Raw genomic sequence first — 24582 nt, forward strand, 5'->3', positions numbered from 1 at the left:
CAATAAGAGGACGAACACAATGTTGGTCAAAGTGACTAAAAAGGCAAGGAAAAAAGGGCACTACCTACAAAATCCGGTGTGGGCGAAAAGAAAAGCTGGGGTCGGTGTCTCTGCTGGGGGAACGACACCTCAGGTGCTAGGAGCTGCCGTTCCCAATCCTCCGGGAGCACCACCCACCAAAAAGGGGTCTGCTCTACCAGGAGGTAGCTTGATGGCCAGGGAGACTTGAGGTGGAGGTCCAAGGGCAAAGTCCAAAGGGTCCACTGGTCTCGTCCGCGGGGTCTGGCAAAACCTTTAGGCCTCACGTTGGGCACCAAACTGAAGCAGCAAGCTGGAGAAAGCCTAAAGAGGAGGCTCGTCCCTCCTCGTCGCCCGGTTAGCGTCCAGCCCTGCTTACAGTAGGGGGCACTTTCCGGGGTCACGTCACCCTGGATAGCGCCTGAGAAGTCTGCCCCACGCTATGGTGGGCACAGCTCCTTGTGGTGGACGAGGCTTGCGGCTACAATCAGCAGAGACAGAGAGCGGACTCCAGCTGGGGGTGCAGTCGGTTTATTGAGTTCCAAGGAAACCCACCACTGGAGACACCACCCTAAGGGTGCAGCAGCTTTTAAGGGCAAGGTAAACAGAGGAGGAGACAAGGACGGACATTTGGGATAGACCAATGGAAAGACACTGAGGGAGGGGCCCCGGCCTCTGGGCCAATCACCCAACGCTCCAGCTAGAAGTTTCTAGAGGGAAGGGAGGGAGCGCGGGTGACAGACAGGGCATCGGGGAGGGATTATTAAAGGGATACATTTGTTGTCATAGGGATATGGGAGGGGTTGGGATTACAGACAGTAGAAGGAGGGTGGAGTGAATCAAGCCTGAACCATGGCTAACAGAGGGGGAAACAGAACAATCTAACACAACACATCATGGCTCTTAACATCAGTGTTGTAGCATATTTGATTTATTTTCATCTGCAAAAACTTCCACTCACAACAAAACAATTAACAACTGGCTTTGAATATGGAGAAGGTTTTTTTTGCTAAGAATGCTTCCGCCAAAAACTACTTCAGCTGAAAGCTATGGCTTCAGTACAGAGAAACTGAGGTTTACTAATAAATATTTAAATAGATAGTAACAGCTGGTTAGCTGACATAATACTAAGTCCTGGAAAAATGAAATAATCATGTAAAATTGCCTCATTTGCTATCTGGCATGAGCAATGAATGATGAGGTGCAAGCTGATGCATGCAAGGGTTAGAAACCATGCTGAAAACCTCCAAACAGATAAAACATCTAAACAAATTTTTTTTCTGCTGCATTTTAATATTATGAAAACACACTGGGTGATTTCCTGACCCTGCAGTAAACAATGTGTGACGCTATTTAATTGCAAATGTAGTTAATCTGTTACAGATTGAAGCATTATGTGCTTATATTTTAAGACATTTGAAGACACCAACAGTTTTTTTTAGAGTTACTACTTACCAAACTCACTTTGTTTTGTAATACCGCCTATTTTATGCCATTTTCAAAAAAAAGCTGGAAGTAAAACATTAATGTTTATCTGCACCAAATTTTACTCCAGTTTTCAAACTTCACAATTATAAAGATTCTATTATATTCTTATGCCACAAAGAAAACTTCTTGCCATGCTCCTACAAAATGTGACTGGAAAGGAGAAGAAATTCATCCAAGCGAATTCAGAATTTTCTATCCAACACCTTTGAATTACCTTGTTCAGACAGGGTTTTTTGAGGTTTAAAAATATTATCCCATTATGTAGAATTACATGCTGTGATTCCCAGCAGGATAACTTCATGGCAAAGAAGAAAGATGCTTTTTTTTCACTCCAGTGGGTGCCTACCCAAACAGTTCCAATTGCATGTCCTGCCAGAAAAACAGCAAGTAGCAGATCTTCTAGCAGACACCGAGTTTAATTTAAAAAAAGAAAAGAAAAAAGCTGAGATTTTACATTTTCCTTTCATTCCCCTACACATACATAGTCACATATATGGGTATTAAAAGTATATCATAAAACTATTAGTTTATCTACTGACATGTATACTTTTATATAGCTTTTAAAAAGGGCTTCCTGAAATCCCCTTTTGAAGAAAAAATACTTCTGTAATCCAATAAGTGTTGTCTGTAGAACAGATACTAAATTTCATAAGTAGAAATGCTGCCTTGAAAGGTAACTGGATGGAGAATCTGTTTTCAGATCAAGATTCTCAAATCTTAACTGCTTTTGCGCATTTTCCCTCAGTCTCTCAGTGGTGGAGATACTCCTCCTTTGCTAATATGTGCTTGGAGATTCAGAGTCAGCAACACTATCTCAGATAGCCAGCTAACCCCCTCATCTCATTTGAAGTGAGTTTAAAAATAATTGTAAGTCAAGAAGAGATACTCCATTTTTTATACAAGCAATTTTATGGGAAGAAGAATGTCATTGTAAACACACTCCTAGAGCTGCTAATGTGACTCTTCTAATTGAAACAGCTATGCTCAATACAGCAATCCTAATTTTTTTCATGTGTTTACTGCAAAACATATAAAAAGCAGATGCAGAAATCTCACAGCTGTTTTGGTTTACCAGTGCTAACTTGTACAGCTGACTGCCATCCAAAGGCAGCAAGTTTAAACTGGTTTCAGCTGCTTACACTGACCATGTAGCATTCATCTGTTAATCTCATCATAGGCAGGATTTCAAGAATTCTAGATGTGTAAACTTGAATCTGGGAAAACAATTACTACACTAGAAATTTTATCTGGGAAAAATATTTTCTTAATTTTTCTGGGTAGGTATATAAATTGGTTTTATACTTTCTCTTTAAATGCTTTTATAGAACTTTTGGGATTACAGATGTGGTGGATTGGAGATTACGACACAGAACTAAGAGTTCGTTTTCTGTAACATGTTTTTCTGTTCTACATGAGTCTTCTTAAAAAATACTCCATAAATTATACTAAGGCATGCATAAAAATGAGAGCAGTTACCTGATAAAACTTAAAGGTATAACAATGGAAAGGGGATGAAAGCCACTTGTACTTGGGAAGCACTGTGGATCTGCTAGAGTTTAGAATAAAGTCTGTTGTCTTTGAAATGTTCTGAAGTTAACATTTTCTGATTTTTGATTTGTCTGTATTCGAAAGTTAGTTCAAGTTAATCTGACGTGCAAACATGTGAAACTGGAACATGTCTCTGAACACAAACAGAAAATAGGAGTATCATCAGCAGCAGTTAGAACCTGCAGTCTACTGTGAGTAGTAGGAGATTGGCATTTGAAGATTATGCCTCTTGATTAATTCACAAGAGAAGGAACATTCATGCTGTAGAAGAGAAATTGGTTTCCTGTGTTCTGCATCACTAATTACACAAAATACTGACACCTTGGTTATACAATAAGGAAAGTGGTGTAAAGTTACTGTGTATGAAAACAAACTCAGGTAGCACAGGCAATAGAAATATATTTGCTTTTAGCAGCATTCTATTACTGCTTTCAAAAGAGCAAAGAAAAATACTTTAAGGGATATTATGGGACAAATTTACAAAAGCCTTGAGAAAGTCAACATAAACAGTATTAGCTGCTCTCCCCACACTCATAAGCCAATCATTTCAGAGGAGCAGAAGGCTACCAGGTGGTCAGGCAGAGTTTTCTCTTTATAAACCCATATTCACAACTCCCAGTCTTCTTGTTGTCAGCGAGCTTGGAAATGGCTGTCAGGAGAATTTGCTCCATCACCTTCCCAGGGACTGATTTCCTTCTAATTTTACCAATGCTCCTTTCCTGCCCATCTGGAATCTAGGGGTGACATTCCCCTCCCCAAACACTATGACTTTGACAGATAATTAGAAGCACACTGGCTAGATCCCTCAACGCTCACAGAAACATCCCATCATGTCCTGTGACCTTACGAACAATTCCTTTAACCTGGTTCTCCTCAGCCATGGGTACATCTTTGCTCGAGCCTTCTCATTAGTTTCCAGGGCTTTAGATTTCTAGAGGCAAGTTTTACCAATGCTAGAGGAGTTGTTGAATCTGAAGTTAAATTTCACTTCTCATCAATTGCTTAAAACTTAGAACTATTTTATTTTTACGAAGTAATTGTTAGTTCTGTGGCTAACGTTATTTTTGAAGTCTTTGAGGTTCCATTTAAGGAAAGCTGATAAAACCTTTCTAATGCTTCCTTCTTTCACCTCGTGTGATTTAAATTCCCTCCCCCTGCAAATACCAGAGATGTCCACCTCTATCAGACCACCTACAGTCTGCCTAAAAGATGACTTCTTGTAATGAAAAGACTTTTCTCCTGATCCTCTAAAACAGCTTTTAGTGTAACTTCCTTCTGAATTGCCAGTATTTTTTTAGTGGTACTTGTAATTAACATTATTACTGTAAATTACATAAATTAACATTTAACAGTAAATGCTTTTTAATCCTCATGGGAAGATCACAAAATACAGTCTTAGACAAATGGTTAATAGTCGCTCTTATTTAATAGCTTCACTATTTCACATTTAGGTAACCTGGAATTTAAGTTTACCTCAAGAGAGCCTGCATAATGCCTTGTGTTTTGCTAGTTAACCAGACAATCAAGGTGGAAGTGAAAGAATTTATTTACTGAAGCTTTATTTACATGCACAAATACAGTTAATAACAAGTAAAAACAGCTGAGCAAAATTGATAAGTAACTTGTACACATATTAATTCACTTCAAATACAGCTAAAGTTTTCTCTAGGCCATTTTCTCTAGACAGCAATTTGTAAGATCCAGGTCTGTCAGCCATTGATTAGAGAGGTGATGTTTGGACACTGCTTGTACAATTCCCTTTCTGCATGTCTACTCTTTTTATTTAACTTTTTCTTTCTCAATAGGTCAGAGGGTTTTTATTATAGGAGAGGGAATCATTCCTTAACACTTTTAAATTTTGAATGATTTGACTAAAATAGACATTATTTGCTTCCAGCCTTTTAGTGGCAGCATGTGTGATCCAAAGCTTTCAGCATTAGATTTTCGGGGGTCTGGGATTGTTGTGTTGTTTTTGCCTATTCTTCTTGAAATACAAATTCATTTATTTTCTGAGCTAATTCTGTACTGTGGCAGGGACTGATAATTACAAAATTTAAACACTGGTTTGCTTGCTTTGTTTTTAGAGAGCAGACCAGTAGCTCAGAATTTTGTATGTACTGTTATAGGCTTTATCTGAAGGAGGGTATCCCAGTCAGTTCTGACATCACAAGGCTCTTCTTTGTGAATTTTAGAGTTCATTTTTATTTTGGACCCTCCACTGTGAGATGCAAGGAGAAAGGATAAGAGTATTCATAGCAGAAATAGCTTCTACACCTCTGCTAACCATGTTTGGATAACATGTACTAGTGAAAGCATAACAAAACTTTATGTAAGGTTCCGATACGTAGAATAATAGTATCTGTTTCATTTCCCACAATATATAACAAAATATCTGGAAGCTCCCGTTAAACTTCTCTCAACTTAAGCTAACGAGAAGCTGCCAGAATAGCTGAAAAAGGGGATTTTAAAAGGATTTTTGTACTTTTGGAATATGGATATCATTTAGAAAGAGAATATGAGTGCACTGATAATGATTTTTAAGTAAGTCCTATCTGAAACATATGCATAAACGTATTTATATAAAATGCATCTCTGTAATTGCTTGGAATTACATTTCTGTAATGTATTAAGCATCAACAAAGGAAGCACTACCCAGACTTATCTATGGAGATTCTGTAACAACTGACCTACTTGCTCAGGGAACTGTCACAAATTTGCAGTATTTTTCAACCCAGATAGCTTAAAAAATACTTCAATCTCCTCTTAGTTGGAGAATGGAAAGTCTTAGAAACTGCCAGAAACCTCAAACCTTAAACCAAGACGCACAGCTCCGTACCACTAGGAAAGAATGCAGACTGATCCTTAGTAATGATAGCCCACACATTAAGTGCTCAGACTCATTTTCTCAAGCCAACATAGTTTTTAAGAAGAACTTGAATTACAGCTCCAGGCAAGGTCCATTTAATTGGGTTAGCGTTGCATTCAATTTATAACAGGACTATTTACAACCCGTTCTATTACAAGCCGTTCCTGTTTAGACAGAGGGTGTGTTCAGAGGTGTATTCCGCAGGGTGATCAAACTGTCTTTCACTAGATGCGGCCACCCAACGCGCAATTAAATGGGAAATCTCATTTCACTCCGGGGCCTCGCCCCGAAAGGGCCCAAGCCGCCGACAGGGCGGCCACGGCACCCCGGGCCCTGCCCGCGTCAGCAGCGCCCGCCGTGCGCGCGCAATGGAGCGCGGCGGGGGCGGCCCCTCACGGGCCGCGCCTCTTCCTGGGCGGGGCGCGGGCTCCGCGCCGGTCCCGCCCTAAGCACGGCGGCCCAGCCGGCTCCATATGAGGTGGCTCCTGGCGAAGCGGAGCCCGGGGAAGCGAGCGATTTCCACGGCGCGGGCGGGCCGGAGGCCTCGCCGGCAGGGGCCGCCAGTCTCTCCGAGAACTCTTCTGGGAGCAATCGAGTGTTCCGCTAGAGCGCCCGCCCGCGGGGCCGCTCCGGCCGGTGGCGCGCGCCCTTCTCGGTGGGCGGGCCCGCGCCCCCGGGTGCGCGCGGTGAGGCTGGGCAGGCGCCGCCATGATGAACAGCGGCGGTATCGGTGTCCCGTTGGGCTTCCCCCTGGGCCCCACGTCCGTCATCCAGGTCACCAACCTCTCCTCGGCCGTGACCAGTGAGCAGATGCGGACGCTCTTCGGCTTCCTGGGAGATATCGAGGAGCTGCGCCTCTATCCCCCGGAGTAAGTGGGGCCCGTGCCGCCCTCCGCAGCGACGGAGCCCAGGGATGAGGGAGAGGCGCGGAGAGGCTGGGGGTGGCGGGAAGGGCAGGGGCTGGAGGCCAGAGGCGCCATTTTGAGTGCGGGCACCAGGGAGGTGTCACGTGGTCTCTCCCCTTTGTATGGTCGGAGCTGCGGAGAAGGAGCTGCGCCCGCACTCAAGATGGCGGCGCCGGCCGTTCTCCCTCTTTCCTAAAAACCCGCTTTCTGTGGCTTGTCTGTCTCCTCGCCCACGCTCGGTGCAGGCGAGCTAGACCGGGGAGTTCCAGGCCCGCCCTCGCCCGACTGCCTTTATTCTTTTTCTTTTTTTCCCTTCTGCTGGAAGGGTGCTGTGGTCCGAGAAGGGGCCGTTCGAACAGAAGACAGAGTAGCTGAGGTTTTGCAGCGTGCAGAGGAGGGAACCTGCCCTGCTTCGGAGTTGCCCCCAGTAAGGGTTGTGCAGTAAATTAATCCCAGGCGTCACATCTCTCCCTAAATTATAGCTGTTCGTGTGGTGTCAGCGGTGTGCGAGGGACGCACTCAGGTGGGAGATGCAGGGGTTTGTAAAATAGCGGTGTTGCTTCTCCCGAGAAGGCGATGATTAGCAGTAAAGGAGAGAAGATGAATTTTTTTTTTCTCTCAAGGCAGCAGTTGTACTGGGAAGCAAATAATAAACGTGCCTTATAAAACCTTGTATTTTCTTAGAAAAATTAAATCAGAATAGTGGAGAGGGCATTATTAGCATCCCAGTACGTGAGCTTTGATACAAAAATGCTCAGGCTAACAAAACTTCGATTTGCAAAAGAGAACAGCCAAAAAAGTTGGTGTTTATTAGTTTTTATGTAGCTACATACCATCAGACTATATTTGAATACCAACCATTCAGGAAAAATAAATACTTAATATGTAAAGATGTGCTTAAAATAAGATATGCCTTACTAATAGCTATATGGTGGATTTTTATGCAGTTTTCTAGGGCTTTGTCCTGGACTTGTTCCATGGTTGCTTCTTTGTGTTTTTGGTTTTCTCGTGACTGAATCTGGTTTTTTGTTACAACCGTGGTTCTTGTCTTTCGCTAGGTTATATAACAGGTTTAAGGGAAATGGGGACTATCTTGACATTCATATACAAATAATGTCTGTGCCAATGTATGATTTTGCCAGGGTGTATATACATATAAAATGTTAAAATCTAGTACCATAGTAGTGAATAACTTGGGAATGTCAAGGTTATAATGCTGGTTAAATAATTTTTCAGAGCTAGGATGCAGGATTGTGATTACCTGCTTTAGTCTTTGTTTTATTTGCCGTTATTTATGCATACACGTTAGCAGTATGGTTTTCCTTGCCTCATGCTTATGGACATTTGAACTGACTTCCAAATTGTTACCTTGGGAGAAAACTAAGTATGCCTAAGAAGCTCTAATGCCTTTCCTTAGAAACAAAAAAAAAAAGTGCCTCCTGTTGACTTTCTGAAAATGTATTTAAATAATATTGTATAAGTTAATAAAATTAATTTAATAAATTAATAAAATAGTATTTGATTGACAGGTGAATGGGAAGCAAAGGTGTCCCAAACAAAACATAGGTCACTATCAGTTTGCAGTACAGTTAAAACTGAAGATGGTTTGCAGGAGGTCACAGGTTTTTTGCCTTGGGAATGTACTCGAGTATGCTAGCCACTGCCACAGCTTAGTAGTGTTTTCAGTTTAGCAGGAGACCAGTGACGCCTGTAATTGGATTCTTAGTTCCAGACATGCACAGACAGTCCCATACACTTGTAACACACTTGCAGTCTGCCTTTCAGAGTAGGCTTCAAAATTACATGTGTAGCAATGTGCCTTCAAGTGTGGCCTTAAGAGGATTTTTGAACAGTTAAATGTTGAAAAACTTAGTGAGCAGCAGTTGGGTTTTGGCAGGATGAGTTGTTTGAAAGCAGGGAGTCACAGACTGTCTCTTTTAGGTGTGGAAAGACCTGCTATGTAACGCTGCTTGCTACTGAATAGTCTGGAGTGGTCTTGGAAGCTAGAACTCTGTTGGCAAATAAACTTTTGATTTAACAAAAAGTTGGATGATGGGCTGGTTTGTCATAACCCTTCCCCAGTTAAGGGCGAGACTGGATTGGCCACTAGGAATTCTCCTGTGGTTGCAGCCCAGCAGGCCTTGAGAGGTGGAGACACGTGCCATACCAGACCTTGCCAGTGGGGTTTGGGGCCTCCTCTGGTTTGGAGCCTAAAAGTGTTCTGTTCATGAACCAGAGTATTTGGACAAAGCCTAGTTTAGAATTGAGGGCTGCCACCCAAGTGGCTCTGACTTGTATACCTTATCCATTCTGATACAGGTGGATGGGCCACCTTCACTTAAGGGACGTCTCATCTGAGAAAAGGGGTCGTCATCTGTATGGTCCAGTAAATAGAATTGTTATATCCTGCAGTGACAGCAGGGTAGGTGAGGCTTCTGAAGCAAAACACACACAGCCTTATTTAAACTGATCTGCACAATTATTCCATAATATTCTATTTTAATAAGTTATTCATTTCTGTCATGTCCTCCACACCTCACACACCCCACCTCCCTGCCCCACTTGAGAAAATTTGGACAGTTAGAGAAATGTTTCATAGCCTTTTTTTTTATTACTGTAGATTTCTGAATAGATCCTTCTTAGGAAATGCTTTGGTTGATTTTTATTCTGTTAGGAGATAAATGTTGCTGTCTTCCTACAGAGTGAAACAAAAATGTTAGACATGTCCAAATAGTATTTAGATTTTTTTTTTCCTCTTAGATTTTTTTTTTTCCTAAACAGACGAACTGAATTTTAGTAACTTTGAATCAGAGATGTATGAGTTGCTGTTTGACATTAAGGATGTGTAACTTAGGGAAAAGATCATGAGTCTCCCTCAATTCAGCCTCAGTAAAGGCTAGCAAAAAAAAAAAAAAGCAACAAAAGGAGTTAGAATAGGACTTAACTGTTTTAGCAAAAAGTCTTCTTTGAAAGGTTGATGGGAAGACTTTTGATGCCTGTCACTGTAGGACACTAAAGAACACACACACACACCGCTCTCAGGGTGAAGAAGAAAAGAGGTAGTTTATTTTCTGACTCCAACATTTATAGTTTTACAAAGGTGACAGTGGATTGGAGGGTGACAGTGACACCTCTCCACAGACACTGGTTTAACCAACAGTCCATCAACTCTCTCCTCCTCCATAGAGGAATGCAAAAACAATGAGTTGTTTACAGAAAGTGTGTGAGAAAGTTCCCCACAAGAATGTCAACATCAGAATCTCAAAAAACCAGGGTGACAGATGCCCCTTTCATAAAAGGACTCGATAACTGTTAAACCTTCTAAAATTTTAGATCTCTTAGTTCTTAATAGTTTTCCTTGAGGCAACTTTGATGTGTTTTTAGTAGAGAGCGTCACCTTGTAGACCTTCTAACCTCTGGAAGGCAGTTGGTATCAAGAAGTCTTTGTAGGGCCTCATTTGCACCAATCTTCAGACATGTAATGTTTTTTAACATACTGTCCACATAGCTCTTGTGTTCTAAATCAGGGAATACAGGAGAATAAATCTTAGAAAAACACACTTGATAGTGCAGGCTCTATAGATGTTAAAATTCATAGGGATTGTTGGGGGGGGGTCTGAAACTGCATGTAGCAGAATTATGTTTTTGAGTTGGCAATGAAAACAAAAAAGGAAAAAAATTAGGAGATATTGGAAGTCTTCAGCAGTGTGGACCCTAGAACCTTGAGTGGTGACTTCAGCCATTTGGGTTATAACACTGAGGGATGTATTTTAAAAGAAACAAGCAAACACCATACATTGATGACAAGAAACTCCAAGACATGAGCTCCTCCCTTCCCTTAGAGTCCTTTCCCCCACCAAGCCAAAGTAAATAAAAAACTACCTGTGGCCATAGAAGTCTTTGTGGTGTTCGAAGTATCTCTAGAGTACTGAAAAAGTCACAGCTGGTTGTCACCTTTGATCTTGGAAACTGGTCTTAACCGAGATCTTACAGCTAGCTCAGAAGCTGTTCTATGCAGTTATTTCCTTCCTGAATGTGGAAACTTGAAATGGTAAAAGCATTTCCCACCACAAATAAATAAAAGTGAGCAGAAGAAATGTAGATATCTTGTAATGTTTCTCTGAATTGTATGAGGTTAACTTTCACGGTTATGTGTCTCCCACTCCCTGTTGAGTTTTTCCTCCCTTGCGTTGTCTTTTCTTACAGAATTTTCCATCATAGATGTTTCTGAATGTCATTCTGAATTTGGCCATCTCTAGGTATAATACATTTGTGCTGCTGTCCTGCTAGCCAGAAACATAGTGGTCTGCCTGCCTCAGGCTTACATTTTTGGTTTATTTTTATAATTAATATGATGAGATCATGTGTCTAAAACTTTTGATTTGTGTTTAAATCCTGAAATCTAATAGAATTTCATAGAATAACTGGGGAAACAGTGACCTTGGAATTTGAGGGGACTCAAAGATGGGCTCTGTTAAACTTGAACTGCTGCTGGTGCTTCCAGAAATTTGACAGGTGTTTCCATTTTGGTTGAGGCAGAACCAGGGTGAAACAGTCTGTGCAAAATTTTTCCAGTATTTCAAATGAAAATTGCTGATCTTCCAGCAATACTGTATTCTCTCTTTGAATATTTACCTGTATTTCCTTCACGTAAAGAAATAAGCTGCTAATATAAAGGTTACAAACCTTGACTAGGGAATCCATTTTTAATGCAAACTTACATGGTTTTGATCAAGATTGCAATGTTTACATGTTCTCTCTTGGCATACAGTGTAATGGAAAAGTGAACTACAAATTTTCTTCCCTTTTGTAGCCAAATGGTGAGTTGCTCCTACTTCCTCTGATGTTAGTCCATGCTGCGTTGTGTCAAACTAGGCAAATAGTTTTTGTTATATTAGTCAACTAAGACACCCAGTATTTGAAAGCCCTCTCAAGTACTGTTTTTATCTTTGTAAGAATTAATAAAACTACTTTTGTGAAAGCCAGAGAAAGAATATTGGTTATTACAAGCTAGTATCTGAAGGACCCACTAAAAAATGGCATGGTTTGTTGTTTTTCTTTCCTAAAAAAAAGAATTTATTTTCAGAAAAAAAAAAGATAAACTATGAAATATTTACTTGGCAATTGTAATTGTCAAGTAAATATGCTCCTTAAAATAGTAATTTGAAATGTGCTATTCAGTGTTGTGTAGCCAGATAATAGAATAAAATTAGTCTTGTTAATTAGTGATTTTGGCTTATGTAAGTTTTCATTAAAAAGGTGTTCCATCTTTTTTCACAGATACAGTAAGTGGCAAGTTAGTAGATTCTATACTTAAGGCTTCCTTTTCTAGGAAAAAACTTTTTTTTTTCCTAAGGAGTAATAGTTAAAAATACATGCGTACAGTTATGACTAATTGTTATTTTTTCCTTTTATCTTTCAGCAACGCACCTCTTGCTTTTTCCTCCAAAGTATGTTATATTAAGTTTCGTGAAGCATCGAGTGTTGGTGTGGCCCAGCATCTAACTAACACGGTTTTTATTGACAGAGCTTTGATAGTTGTGCCCTGCGCAGAAGGTTGGTATTTTAGGCATTCTTCTCTATTATTGGTCTTTGTTGTGTTTGTTAATTGTTTTAAGCTTTCTATGTAAGGTAATGCTCTGTTGTTGTTTTATTTTATTTTATTGCTTTTTGGAAAAAAAAGGCCTTGAAACAAAATTGAATATTGAATGAAAAAAGCCCCAATTATGCATGTTTAATTGAAATTCAGCATTAGCAAAAATATAGTTGATTTAAGTTATGATAACTCAGGTTTCTGTAGTTATTTCGTGTTTTGAAGGAAAAGCAAGGAAAATAATTCCTTGTGCTATGGTTTGTGTAGGCAAGTGTATTCACACACAGAGTTCTCACTGAAGTCAATGGAGCTCTGAGAGGATCAGGCAATTTCCTGACACACTTAACATTGCAGTTTGAATCTTAATGTATCACCTTTGCTGTAGAAATTTTTTTGCTGATTTGTGCTTTTTTAAAGTTAATCATTATTTCTGTATTTTTAGAGTGAATCCCCATTTTGTGTTACAGATGTGGTATACTCATTTGGCCATTTTAGAGTCATCTAATCCAAGATACTTAGCATTCAAAAAAATACTGTTTGAATATAAATGTTTATCTGCTAGTTTATCTGCTAGTTTAATTTTTAAGCAAACATTTTTCCTTCTTGTTACTGTTGAAAATATTATTTCATGTGCCATAAAAAATTCTCCTTTTGTATACCAGTACTCCTTTTATGTTTTGGGTATCTGTTTAAATATGCAGTGATCTGTCCAGAATGCTCCCATCATAAAATGTTCCTAGAAACATTACTAATGTAATGTAATTACATTAAAAGTCTTCGTGAGATAAAATACTTGATGAATACTACATTGACAGATGTTCCTTCCCCTAGCTTTGAGGCTATGCTTTTACAGATGTGTGGACAATCTCTGTTGTTAGTAGAAGCATCCTAGATTTGAATACAATGAAGCAGGGTAATCCTGTGGCAGGCATATCAATGGATTTAGGCGGAGCCCCATTGACTTCATTGGAATCACTGTGGAATTTGGCCTCTGACTGGTGCCGGACCTTTTGCCTTTTTGGAATGGAATCATTCCAGCTGACGGAGTGAACTTGACTTTACTTTCAATTTGGCTGCTGTTTTGCCATTAGCAACAATATGTAGAGTGATTGAACTGTAAACTGCAGCAGGTCGAGAAATACCTCTTATTAACATCTCTAACTGCAAGAGTCAGATTTTGGTTCCAAAAAATACTATTGACTTCTTGCAGTTTGTTAACAATGATCCCAGAGTACCATGTTTCAATATGTTTGCTGCATTATGATCTAGATAGTGTGAGATGAGTGCTGGTATAATACTCATCTGGGACGTTCTTAACAAACTGACAAGTCTCAAAAATTTTACTAACTCTAAAAGTACTTAAACTAAAGGCCGTATTGACCTGTAGTGTACAGCCTATTCTTGTACCTTTCTTGGACAGGTCGTAAAGCACATACATTTATCTTTGTAAAGCCTAGGTTTTTAGTTCCTTTTGTGTCTTGTTTTGGGGACTCTTTGTTTTCATATTTTTAACTTGTTCTTAAACCACAAAGAGAGTATTGCTGTATGCACTGGAAAGTGCATAGAGGCTAAGGGCACCAGAGTCTCCAATTAAAGAATTGCCCCTAAATAAATAGACTAAAGACTATTCAGAATCTTAGTTTTGTATTTCATCAGTTAGATCTTAACACTGGTTCAGTATTGCCAGAGAGGGAAGATGGCTGCCTAATGCGGGAACAACACTTCCTGGTGTTTTTCTTGTGATGAGATCACTGCCTGACATGATATGGCAACAGGCAGGTAAAGCTACATTTTCCTGTGTCTTTTGTGGTAGACAGTGATTGAAAGGAGAATAAGTCAAAATTCTGACAAATCTTTTTCCAGCTCTTTTCATAACTGGCTGATCAGGCATTTCTGAGAAAACATGATCACTGTTCAGAATCATTCTGGACTCCACAAAAATGTATGCATAATTAGGTGAACAAGGTGATTGGGTTTTGAGGTTGCTTTTTTGATGTCAGAATGCTGTTCTCTGCAACTTTTTGTATCAGAATCACTTATTTATAAAAAGATGTGAATTTATACAAATTTAACTTTCTCATGAATTCATTATTGTGTGGAATAAATATGGCTTTGGAGACCATGGCACAAAGGTTTTTTCACTGTATATCTTATGATGCATTGTTAATGGAGTCAGTGAACTGGATCATGGGTTTTAAAAGTAGTGATGGCTTTTCATCCTACCAGGAGGTAAAATTATACCATTGACTAACATTGCCAGTAATAAAACATTTAAGGTGTGAAGTTAAACATAGAGGAGAGGTAAAATGGAAATCTAAAATGCTGGTTCAAAAAAACAGAAAGAACCCTGAAATTTGGAGTGTATTTAAAGAGTGGTAAATCAAGGAGGAAATCACTACAGAATGAAATCAATGTAAAGTATGTTACATTTGATGAACAATTTGACAAAAATGTTATTGTAAATGAAGTAAGACTATTAAGCTGTGAAAATACAACTTTCTGTGTGTATTGGTAGGTTTTTCTTTAAATATGCTTTGAAAATGCAAAGGTTGAAAGCTAAACAAAGATGCCACCCTAATCTTTCTAAATTTTATGTCCACATTATCTGGTAGATGGATTTTGACTATTAATTTGGTTTTGTATGTTTTCTCTGTGTGATATTTGTGCATTATTAGATGACTAGACTGGCCAAGGCAGACCTGTTACACTTGCCTGAGTTAGGCATTGTTTGCCATGCCACTAAACCTGCCGCCAAGTGAAACCTTCATGGGGGAAATGAGATCGAAGTCTGACCTGCTGAAGATGGACGCCCTGTCTCTGTTTTTATTTTATTTTGCTTTCTTTCCTTTGTTTCTTTTTATTTTATTTTGTCCCTTTTTTGTTTTGTTCTGTTAAATCTCTTTCCCTTGTACTTGTGAACTGGTACTTCAGTTCTGTAAAATGATGTTTGTAAAGGGTTCACAGTGTTTGATTTTGAAGTTGACTTGAAGCTGCTTATGAATGGTGGATGGTATACAGACAATTTAGAATATGATTCGTTTTTAGTGCTCTGAATTAAAGATGAATTTGATTTGGAATTTGTTTAAGTATCTAAATTCAGCAGATGAGTACATTGTGTCAGAAGACAGGAATAGTGTTTCGAGATATATTCTTTCATATGTTGTGCTTTATGAGTTTATCTTGGAAAAGGACAGTTAAAACTCTTACTTCTGGAGAAAGCAACTTTACAAAGTAAAGTCATAATATTTCTCTGCTAGTTTCCCTCAGCAGAGTGTTCTATTTTATGTTGCACCAGCTATTTAAAAGAAGGCTTATTTATGTCTAACATGATGAGTTTAAAATAATTATTTCTGAAATTGAACTTTTATGAATATTGAATGTCATGAAATATTCGTTTACTTCTGATGAAACCTTGCTCCAGTGAGGTCAGCGGTAGTAAGATTTCATCTTTTTTTTTTTCTGTAGCTTTCACAAAAAACTGTTTACCACTCATAAGTACAAATGCAGCCTGAAGTTTTGGTTGGAGTGTGTTGTGTGAGACACCTTGTCTTTTAACACTGTTACTTGTGGGAAGATTGAATCAGTTCTCTTTGTGTGTGTGTGTGCGTGTGTGTGTTGCACTCTCACGTGCTCAAGTGGTGATTATTTTAGGAAGATGTTTCAAAAAAACCACTAAAGTCAGAAAAAAAAAAGTGGGGTTTTCCTGTCATCCCAGAGTCTCAGAAGCCCTGGCAGTTCATGCTGGAGTGACTGATTCCTGAAGGATGTTCTTCTTGTGAAACAGAAGTGGTGGTGGACAAAGTGGTGTGCCTAGTCCTCAGACACTGCTCTTCCCAGCCAGCTGCACTGGGATCTCTTGGTTTCACTCGTTTCGCCAGACTCTGCACTGCAGCTGGGAAGAGCTTTATCTGTGATCTTTGTGGGATTTGGCTGTGACAGTTGTAATTGCCAGTAGCTGTAATCTCTTTATTCCCTTCTGCTAAATCCACTAAGATTTATGAGTTGGATATAATAGAAATTATTTTATTTCTAATCATATGTGTTCCATTGATGTAAAACAATAGGAAAATAATGCTCTTTTTTTAATGTTTAAAGTAGACTGTGAACTCTTCACTGTTTTAAAACAAGCAAACTCATTGCAGGAGCACTTTTGGATGTGAGGGTTAACTCTGTAGATTCATTACAAAGAGTTGGAAATTAATTAATTTTGAGTGCTTGAGGAATAAAAATACTGTCATTAGTACCTGTTTGATGCAGATGATTCTGTTTAGCCTTCAGCACAATGGGTTCTAGCATGGACTAGGTTGTCTAGGGCTCTTCAGACTAATGGTACAAAAAAGTAGCAATCACAGCCGTGCTTTTAAGCAATGCTGAGACAATGTACATTTGCTTCCAGATTCTTTTGCAAAGGGAAGAATCAATAAATGAGCTTAGAACCTGTAGTTTACTAAGCAGAAGAGCTTCTAAGAAATCTGTCTAAGGATGTGGTATAGATATGGCATAATTATTTTGACTGCTCCCTCATTAGAAAATAAATATCTTCACCTCATTCTTACTCAGATTTTAAATAACGTGTTCTAAAAATGAAAGTATTATTTTTAAACTAAATTGTCCTAAACTGTTGTATCATAACCCGCATGTTTTGATGTATTCAGTGGGGTTGTATTTCCTTTACAAATACAATCACAGAGGTAAAACTACAAAATTTAAAGCTTTTAACTAATGAAGTTATTTGGACTCACGTGTTAATTTGTTTTCCAAAACTATTTAAAGGCTATGAAGGTAGTTGCTCAATATTCTGCAGATTTTTTTTTTTGTCCTCCACAATAGTGTTCTGGAGAATTCTTTTAAAACTTGATCTGGACTTAAAAACTGGAAAGGTTATTCTGAAGAGACAGTGTTGTTGAATATACAGGCAAATTTTCAGGGCTCTGTCTGTGGAAATAGACCCTTTCTCATTCTTGAGAACAAAATAAATGAATCTTTCTTTGTGGTGTGGAACTGACCAACTTGATTTTTGTATTTAAAATACAACTTAACATTGTTGAAAGACCAAAGTATTCTGGAAATAATGCTGCAAACTTTACAATTTACATATACATGCTGTTCATTCTGTGAGCTGATATAGTGGTGAACTTACCTGAAATGTTCAGTGGATTTCTTGAACAATGTTTCAGCAGGTTAATTATTTCAGTTATTTCAGTGCTATGATCCATATATTTAAAAGTTTAGGCTTCTACTGAAGTCACTTTGTGAACTTGAGTCATCTGTCTTAGTTATATGTGCCTAACTGAGCTCCTGTTTAAAAGGGCTAAATGCCTAAGAATTTTCTAAGTTTACCTGGTTAACTGTGTATTGAATTGGCTGTATGTAAGTGCATACTTAAATTAGGCATATATTTATGTACAGTACTGATCAAGGATCTCAGTTAGCATGCAGGCACACCACTATCAGAGCCATTTCTGCCATTGGATTTAATTGTGTCATGTCTCTTGATCCATAGAAACCTGCATGAGTAGCTGTTTAATTGCAAGATGCCAACTGTTCAGGATAAGTTCTAGTTCATTACTCATTTGAAAAAATACTTTTTTAATACTTTGATTTTTAGAAGAACTGGTACATAATTCTGTGCCTAATTTGCATGCACGTCTGCTGGAACTGTGTGTTCAAAAGCCTGTTAGTAGGCCTAAATATTAGGCAGGGTATGCCTAATACTTTTGAGCAGTCAGGCAAATCAGGTACACCTCTCATTGCATGCCTGACTTCAAAATGAGATCTGTTAAGAGTTCTGAACATTGTGATGGTGGCTTAGATTCATGCATGTTTTTTAAAAACGTCCTGGAAGTCATTATTGCACAGTTAACTGCTAAGTGCTAATAATTTTCCTATTTTTCTCTCTTAGTTAGCAAAATCAAGTGGTTTCTTACATGTTGAGTTGCAAGGTGTTTCAAAATTTAACATAAATAAAATCATTGTAAACAGGAAGCATGAAAAAAAAAAAGGGTACTGTTATTTTATCTGTTCTGTTCCACCCATGCAACATATAAATTAAGTTTCCTTTAGATTTGTTTTGTCATTCAGTCATATCCAGCTGTAACCCAGACTTTCCCGCAGATCTGTAGAGCAGGTTTGCAGCACTTGTTTCTTTTAATTTTTTAAATTAGTATGTTTTCTGTGGTGTCAGTTGGAACTCATATCGCTAAACCTGTGTGGTGTTTTGAAACCTACCTTGAATTTTCCTTATCGATAAGAATATTAATCTTCAAATTTTAGATGTTTTGTAGTTAAAACATGCAGTTTTAATCAAGGCAGGAAACCACTGGCACACTTTTTATGTTTTACTTGACTATTTAAACAATGTTGAAATAAGAGCATTTACTTACATTAAGATCCATGAGGTAATACCAAAGGGCTCGGTTAGCATGTATACAGTTATGCCAGTAATTTTGAACAGATCATAAATACCAGTAGTTAGAACTTCCTTCACAAGTTTTTTAGTTTGGTGTTTAATGTTTGTGCCAGTTTTAATCCCTTTGCATTTAAAATTTAAAATGTACATTTAATTGTAATCATAATTGTTTAACATTTAATGGTTTTGGTTTTGGAGATTTTTTGGGGATTTATTTAGTAGTCTAATTATGGCTAACATTCAATGAAACAAGCATTTAATTCAGATTAGTTATTACATTTGGAGTTACAGGAAGGCTATAATCAGCTTAAAATAGCAGGAAGTACTTATGTTGGGAAAATAGAGCTAGCTTAGCCTGATCAAGCTGAAATTATGATTTTCTTCAGTCTCAGTAAATGTAGAGTTAACTTACCAGTTTCAGATAGACTGAGGTGACTAGAATATGAGAGTACAAATCTTAAGTTTTTTCTACTCTTCCTTCCTCCACCTTCAACTTCACTTGTATGTATTCTGTGCAGTCACAGTAGTTCAGTAGTTTATTATTTTATGTTTCATTTATTTTTACATTCTAACTAGGTAGCACCAGAGGACTAAAGAAAAGCACAAATTTCAGTCAGCACATACTTTGGTTTTTTTCTTTTTTCCTTTTTTTTTTTCTTTTTTTTTTTTTTTTTTTTCTTTTTTTGGTTTTCTTTCTTTTACTGATTTGGTTATTTGCCATTTCTGGGGATTAAACTTTAAAAAATGTTCTTCTTTTCTGTATCTGATGTTCTGTGTGCTATTAGTGATGCAGCCAACACGAACGGTTGTCATGTGTAAAACAACTTTCGATCACCGCGAAAACACCGCCCTGGGAAAGCGTCCATGCTTGATATCGTTTGGTTCATGAACGTTAAGTTTCCAGTACAGGTGACCCATAGCTCAAAGTGTTAAATAATTATATACATTATTCAGTTTTTAAAATAATAATCCATTAATGAGATTGCTAGTCTTTGAAGTTTTGCTCACTTTTGTTTTTCCTAATAGAGCAGGGTAAAAGGAAAAACTTAAGTTATTTGTTTCTTTGTAAGGATCTGGTAGATAGATTCATTGTTATTTATTACATTTTAAAATGCAAGGGTAATTGTAAAATCATAGAAAGAGTAACATCTGGCTAGTGTTCCAACTCTGTGTAATGCTTTCATTTGCTTCTTCAGGTAAAATCCCAGATGAAGCCAAAGCCCTGTCTCTATTGGCGCCCGCTCCTACTATGACAAGTCTGATGCCTGGTGCAGGGTTGCTTCCTATACCTACACCAACTCCTTTGACTACAGTAAGTGAAGTTCAGTGTCTGTATAATTTCCTGTTTCGTCTTCTCTGTAGCCTTTTCTGTGGACCGGGGATGAGGACTCTCTGGTCAAAGGATGTTGCAGTGAGGGTTTAGCTGTGTTGACTCTCCTGAGGATTGATCAGAAGATATCCATGTGCTACCTTCTCAGGGTTTTTCTTTTAGATTACTGTTTTCCAAAATAGTGGGTAAATACTGGTTTTGGTTTTTGTTCTTTTTTAATTGCCATCCTTGCCTGTAGGGTCATTAATTTCGTCCAGTAGTAGTTACCACTGACAAAAAATTTTTTGAAACCTAAGTCACATTGACACTGGTTTTTCAGAATATTAAAAGCTGCAGTAAAGGTTTTTGACTGTTAAACTGTCTAACAATGTTTTCACTATGAAAAGTAGAGGAGGTTGGTTATGCTATTTTTCTTCCATTCCCTTTTGCCTCTGTAAGCCTTTTTTTGACATCAGTGAGTTGCTGTGGTTTATTGAAGGAAAATTGAAGGTTAAAATTGAGTAGTATTTTCCTTTGTTACATAAAAGAAGGTACTGATGGCTTATTAAGAATTCCCCACACTTCTTAGAAAATTCATTTCTTGAAAAGGCACTTGCTTTTTGGGTAGAGAAAATTCAAGCCAGGAACTCAATGGACAGATTTTGTAGTGATTTTTAAGTGACTTTTTATAACATTTCACAGATGAGTTTTACATTTCCAGTTCCAAAGATGAGAGCTGTATACTTTTCACATTTTCTGAGTGGAAGAACTTAGAACATTCTTTGTGTTTCAACTGTAATTAATTTTGTCTTGGGTGATTTATTTGTCCAGAAGATGCTTATGTGTCATTTGATCCTGAGCACTGGAAGTTCCCTTCTTTCCTTCCTGAGCAAGATCTCAGCCATTCTTATGTAGTCCAAATACTTGTTTCAAAAAAAATTAGAATACTAGCAGTGTCTGAAAGAGTCTTACTCAATTTATTTGACTCTAAGCATTAGAGCCTGTATGTTTTGTGATTAATATATATCCCTGTCCAGATCTCTTTCGTAAGATGTTAACTGATAACCCACAGAATATCTTAACTATGGAAGCTTATTTCTGGGTAGATTTCTCTTCTTTAAAAAAAACCTGTTGTACTGTGACCTGTAAAGTACTGCTTGCATTCATTAGATATGGATTTGCAGAAATGCATCCAGGCAAACAAGTATTAGGAAGTGGAATATCTTTCACCAGTGCTTGGCTGCAAAGTGTATTCTATGCTTGTATTTTCCAGCTTGGTGTTTCACTTGGTACTTTAGGGGCTATACCGGCAGCAGCATTGGATCCTAACATTACGGCACTGGGAGAAATACCACAACCACCAATTATGGGAAATGTGGATCCATCCAAAATTGATGAAATCAGGAGAACAGTCTATGTTGGAAACTTGAATTCCCAGGTGCTTTTTTTTTTGTTTCTGTTTTGGGGAAATACTAACAGAAGGTGTGAAAATTTTATCTGTGAATTCTAGTCTTATATGTTAAAAGAGTTTCCATTAGTTAATGACAACATGAATTTAAACAAAACCCCCTAAATTTTTTTGTTCACAATGTTTCAAACTTTGAAGGTTCACGTGTTAGTCAGATTAGTCCAGGCTTTGTCAGAATACCAGGGAATCCAGTGTAGATCAGTTAAAGAAACCTGCTTCTAATGGTGCGTTGATTAAATGTATGCTTTTCTTGTGTTAGATCAATAATCCTCAGAAGTCAGGAGATCATGGTAGCTGTCCCCCACATCACAATGTAGTTGCTTAGGTACAGTAAGATGGAATGATGTGTCCTACTGGAACTTGCAAAATTAGCATAAATAATTTTAAATCAGCAGCTTGGTTTTTTGCATGGTGATCAGATTAATTGAAAAATATTTGCTTTTGACTGATAGCAATGTAAGTATTACATTTTGGGGTTTTTGACTTCTTAAACACCTACTGAGTGTAAAAGTACTATTGATAGTGATAAAACAAACTGGAAGCTAGAAGAAAGCCACATAAATCTAAGTCCTTTAATATTGTTTGGATTTTTTTGCTTTAGTTGATCAAAAGTCACAATTAGTAGCTTGGAAACAGGTATAAGGAAATTTCTTACCAGTTACTTCAGATTAGTTGCCTAAAAAGTCCAAAGTCCCATGTAAATTTTCTGTTTTTCACATAGGTGAAAGACTAAGGGCTTGTGACTGTACTATTTAAAATTGTAGGATATTCTTTAGATTAATGGAAGAAAATATACACATCTTTAAGTCTTTAAAATGTAACATTCCCAAATTCATGTCACCTTTGTAATAATGCTGAGAAATAATGCTGAGATATCATTCCAAAAATCTGTGGCTCCTAGACTACCCAATATACTAGATAATGGTTTTCATTGTACGGTTTACTTCAGCTGAGCTCTTAAACTCTTTCTAGACTACAACAGCAGATCAGCTGCTTGAATTCTTTAAGCAAGTTGGAGAAGTCAAATTTGTGCGAATGGCAGGTGATGAGACACAACCAACACGATTTGCTTTTGTGGAATTTGCAGACCAAAATTCTGTACCTCGAGCTCTTGCCTTTAATGGAGTTATGTTTGGAGACCGGCCACTGAAGTAAGAAATTAATTATCCATATTACTGTGGAGTGAGAGATTTCTTTGTATCATTATACACACATTTATGACTTATGTGTAGCAAAATGCTGTAACTAATGTTTTCTTCACTATGTGGACATGTTGTTAACAACCAAAGCGTTTTTATCCACTCCAGTTTCACAGTTTGGCATAAATTTCTCTGAATAGAATACGTATAGCATTGAGTAAATTGCATTTATATTAATCTTGAGGTAGTGTAAGCTATAATAGTGAAAAAAAATCTTTGAAGTCCATAGTACTAATTAAGTTTTCAGTATGATGTGTATATAGTTAGTAGGTGTTAATGTGAAGATTTGATCTGAAATAGGCAAGTAGCTTCCTGGACTTCTAAAAGTACTGTAACATAAGAATACTGTGCTGCCTTTCTTTAAAAGTGGTAAGATGTCAAAGTAATAAAAGATACTTTGGATACTTGGAACACATGGGTGTTTTGCTAAACTTTTAAGTTTTTAATTTTATACAAAGCTGAGATGTTTTCCTTACTTGTTTTTCATTTGCCCTGTTCAAATATTTAAGAATGAAAGGTTTTTATTTTTCTTTAATTTAGGATAAATCACTCCAATAATGCAATAGTGAAGCCTCCTGAAATGACACCACAAGCTGCTGCCAAGGAGCTAGAAGAAGTGATGAAGAGAGTAAGGGAAGCCCAGTCTTTTATATCTGCTGCTATTGAGCCAGGTAGGCATATTGTGTTAATTACTGAACAGGCACATTCTGTGTTTACCTTGGTACACATTTCAAGAGCATTTTCAGACACAAGAGAAGAGTATCCAGAGGTATTCAGTTAGTACGTGTTGGGGGGAGAAACAAAAATAATCAAAATTCTGTTCATGCATCTAAGCTGTGGAATGAAACTTTTTATTTCAGCATCTCTTGTTTTCAGATACATGTTCACTGAATGTTTTCAAACATGCAAATTTAATACTAAATCCATACTTAATGATAGCACTTTTTAAGAGCACTTGAAAATGTTTAAAAGATTATGATTTCTGTTTTTTGTTGTTTTTTAGCCCCCAGTAGTGCCATAGTTTTACAATGAGCATGAGCTTGCATGGTTCTGAAAGCAGTAATATTATGCTTTCCTTATCTTTAAGCAGCAAGTGAATGGTTTCTTTTTTATGCCTAAGGGCTGTATGCATCCTTAAAGCAAATGGGATCAGAGAATAAATCTGGGCTAAATATTAACATATTGTGAAGGACTTCTTTTCATCCAGATTGTTTCTCTGTTCCCTGTTAACACTGAGATGCCAGCTCAGGGAGGAAGGTGGTGTTGTGTTGAGAGGTTAGACAGACATTCCAGTAGTAATTTATGCTGGCTTAAACTGATTGCAAAACCACAGCATAAAAAAAATCTAAACTTTGTAAACTTTCTGCTTCTTTTCATCAGCAACTTTTTGCCATTCTTCTTATTAACAAACCCAGATAGTGTGTTGTATTGGTTAGATAGTGTGGAGTCTTGGGGGTTTTTTGGGGGGAGTTATTTTCTGTTGTGTTTTTTGTTTAGAAAGACAATAACTCTAGCACTTTATCACTGTTAAGCAACAGAATAGCAATTAGACTCTGAACCGTGGTGAGCTCACTGTTTACGTTTCTATTACTTTCTGGCCGTTGGACTTTCAGACTTTTCAGCCTGTTCTGTTCTTCCTTTCCTCCTACGAAACAGTGAGAAATAAAACTTCAGTATTTGTACAGTGGTTGAAATATCTAAAAATACAGATAGTAATACTTATATTTTATGCTTGTTTTCAAAACAAGCATATTCCCTCTAAATTTATTCTGTTCTTCT

The 24582-nt window shown here is 37.8% G+C and overlaps 1 protein-coding gene across 3 annotated transcripts in view; it reads left to right on the top strand.

The window, feature by feature from the left end:
• Window positions 1-6364: 6364 nt before the first annotated feature.
• Window positions 6365-24582, top strand: part of SREK1 (splicing regulatory glutamic acid and lysine rich protein 1) — a 32919-nt gene continuing 14701 nt past the window's right edge. Inside the window, exons 1-6 of one of the 3 annotated variants that reach the window (XM_084225561.1) lie at window positions 6365-6789; window positions 12248-12381; window positions 20024-20139; window positions 21410-21574; window positions 22577-22755; window positions 23344-23474. In XM_084225561.1, coding sequence (XP_084081687.1) covers window positions 6629-6789; window positions 12248-12381; window positions 20024-20139; window positions 21410-21574; window positions 22577-22755; window positions 23344-23474 — 886 coding nt within the window. In that variant the 5' untranslated portion in view covers window positions 6365-6628. Of the gene's footprint in view, window positions 6790-12247; window positions 12382-15093; window positions 19737-20023; window positions 20140-21409; window positions 21575-22576; window positions 22756-23343; window positions 23475-24582 lie in introns of those variants that run through there. The other 2 variants (XM_084225562.1, XM_084225563.1) reach the window with 2 other exon arrangements.

This window comes from Fringilla coelebs (assembly GCF_963513975.1).
Source record: "Fringilla coelebs genome assembly, chromosome: Z".
NCBI lineage: Eukaryota > Metazoa > Chordata > Aves > Passeriformes > Fringillidae > Fringilla > Fringilla coelebs.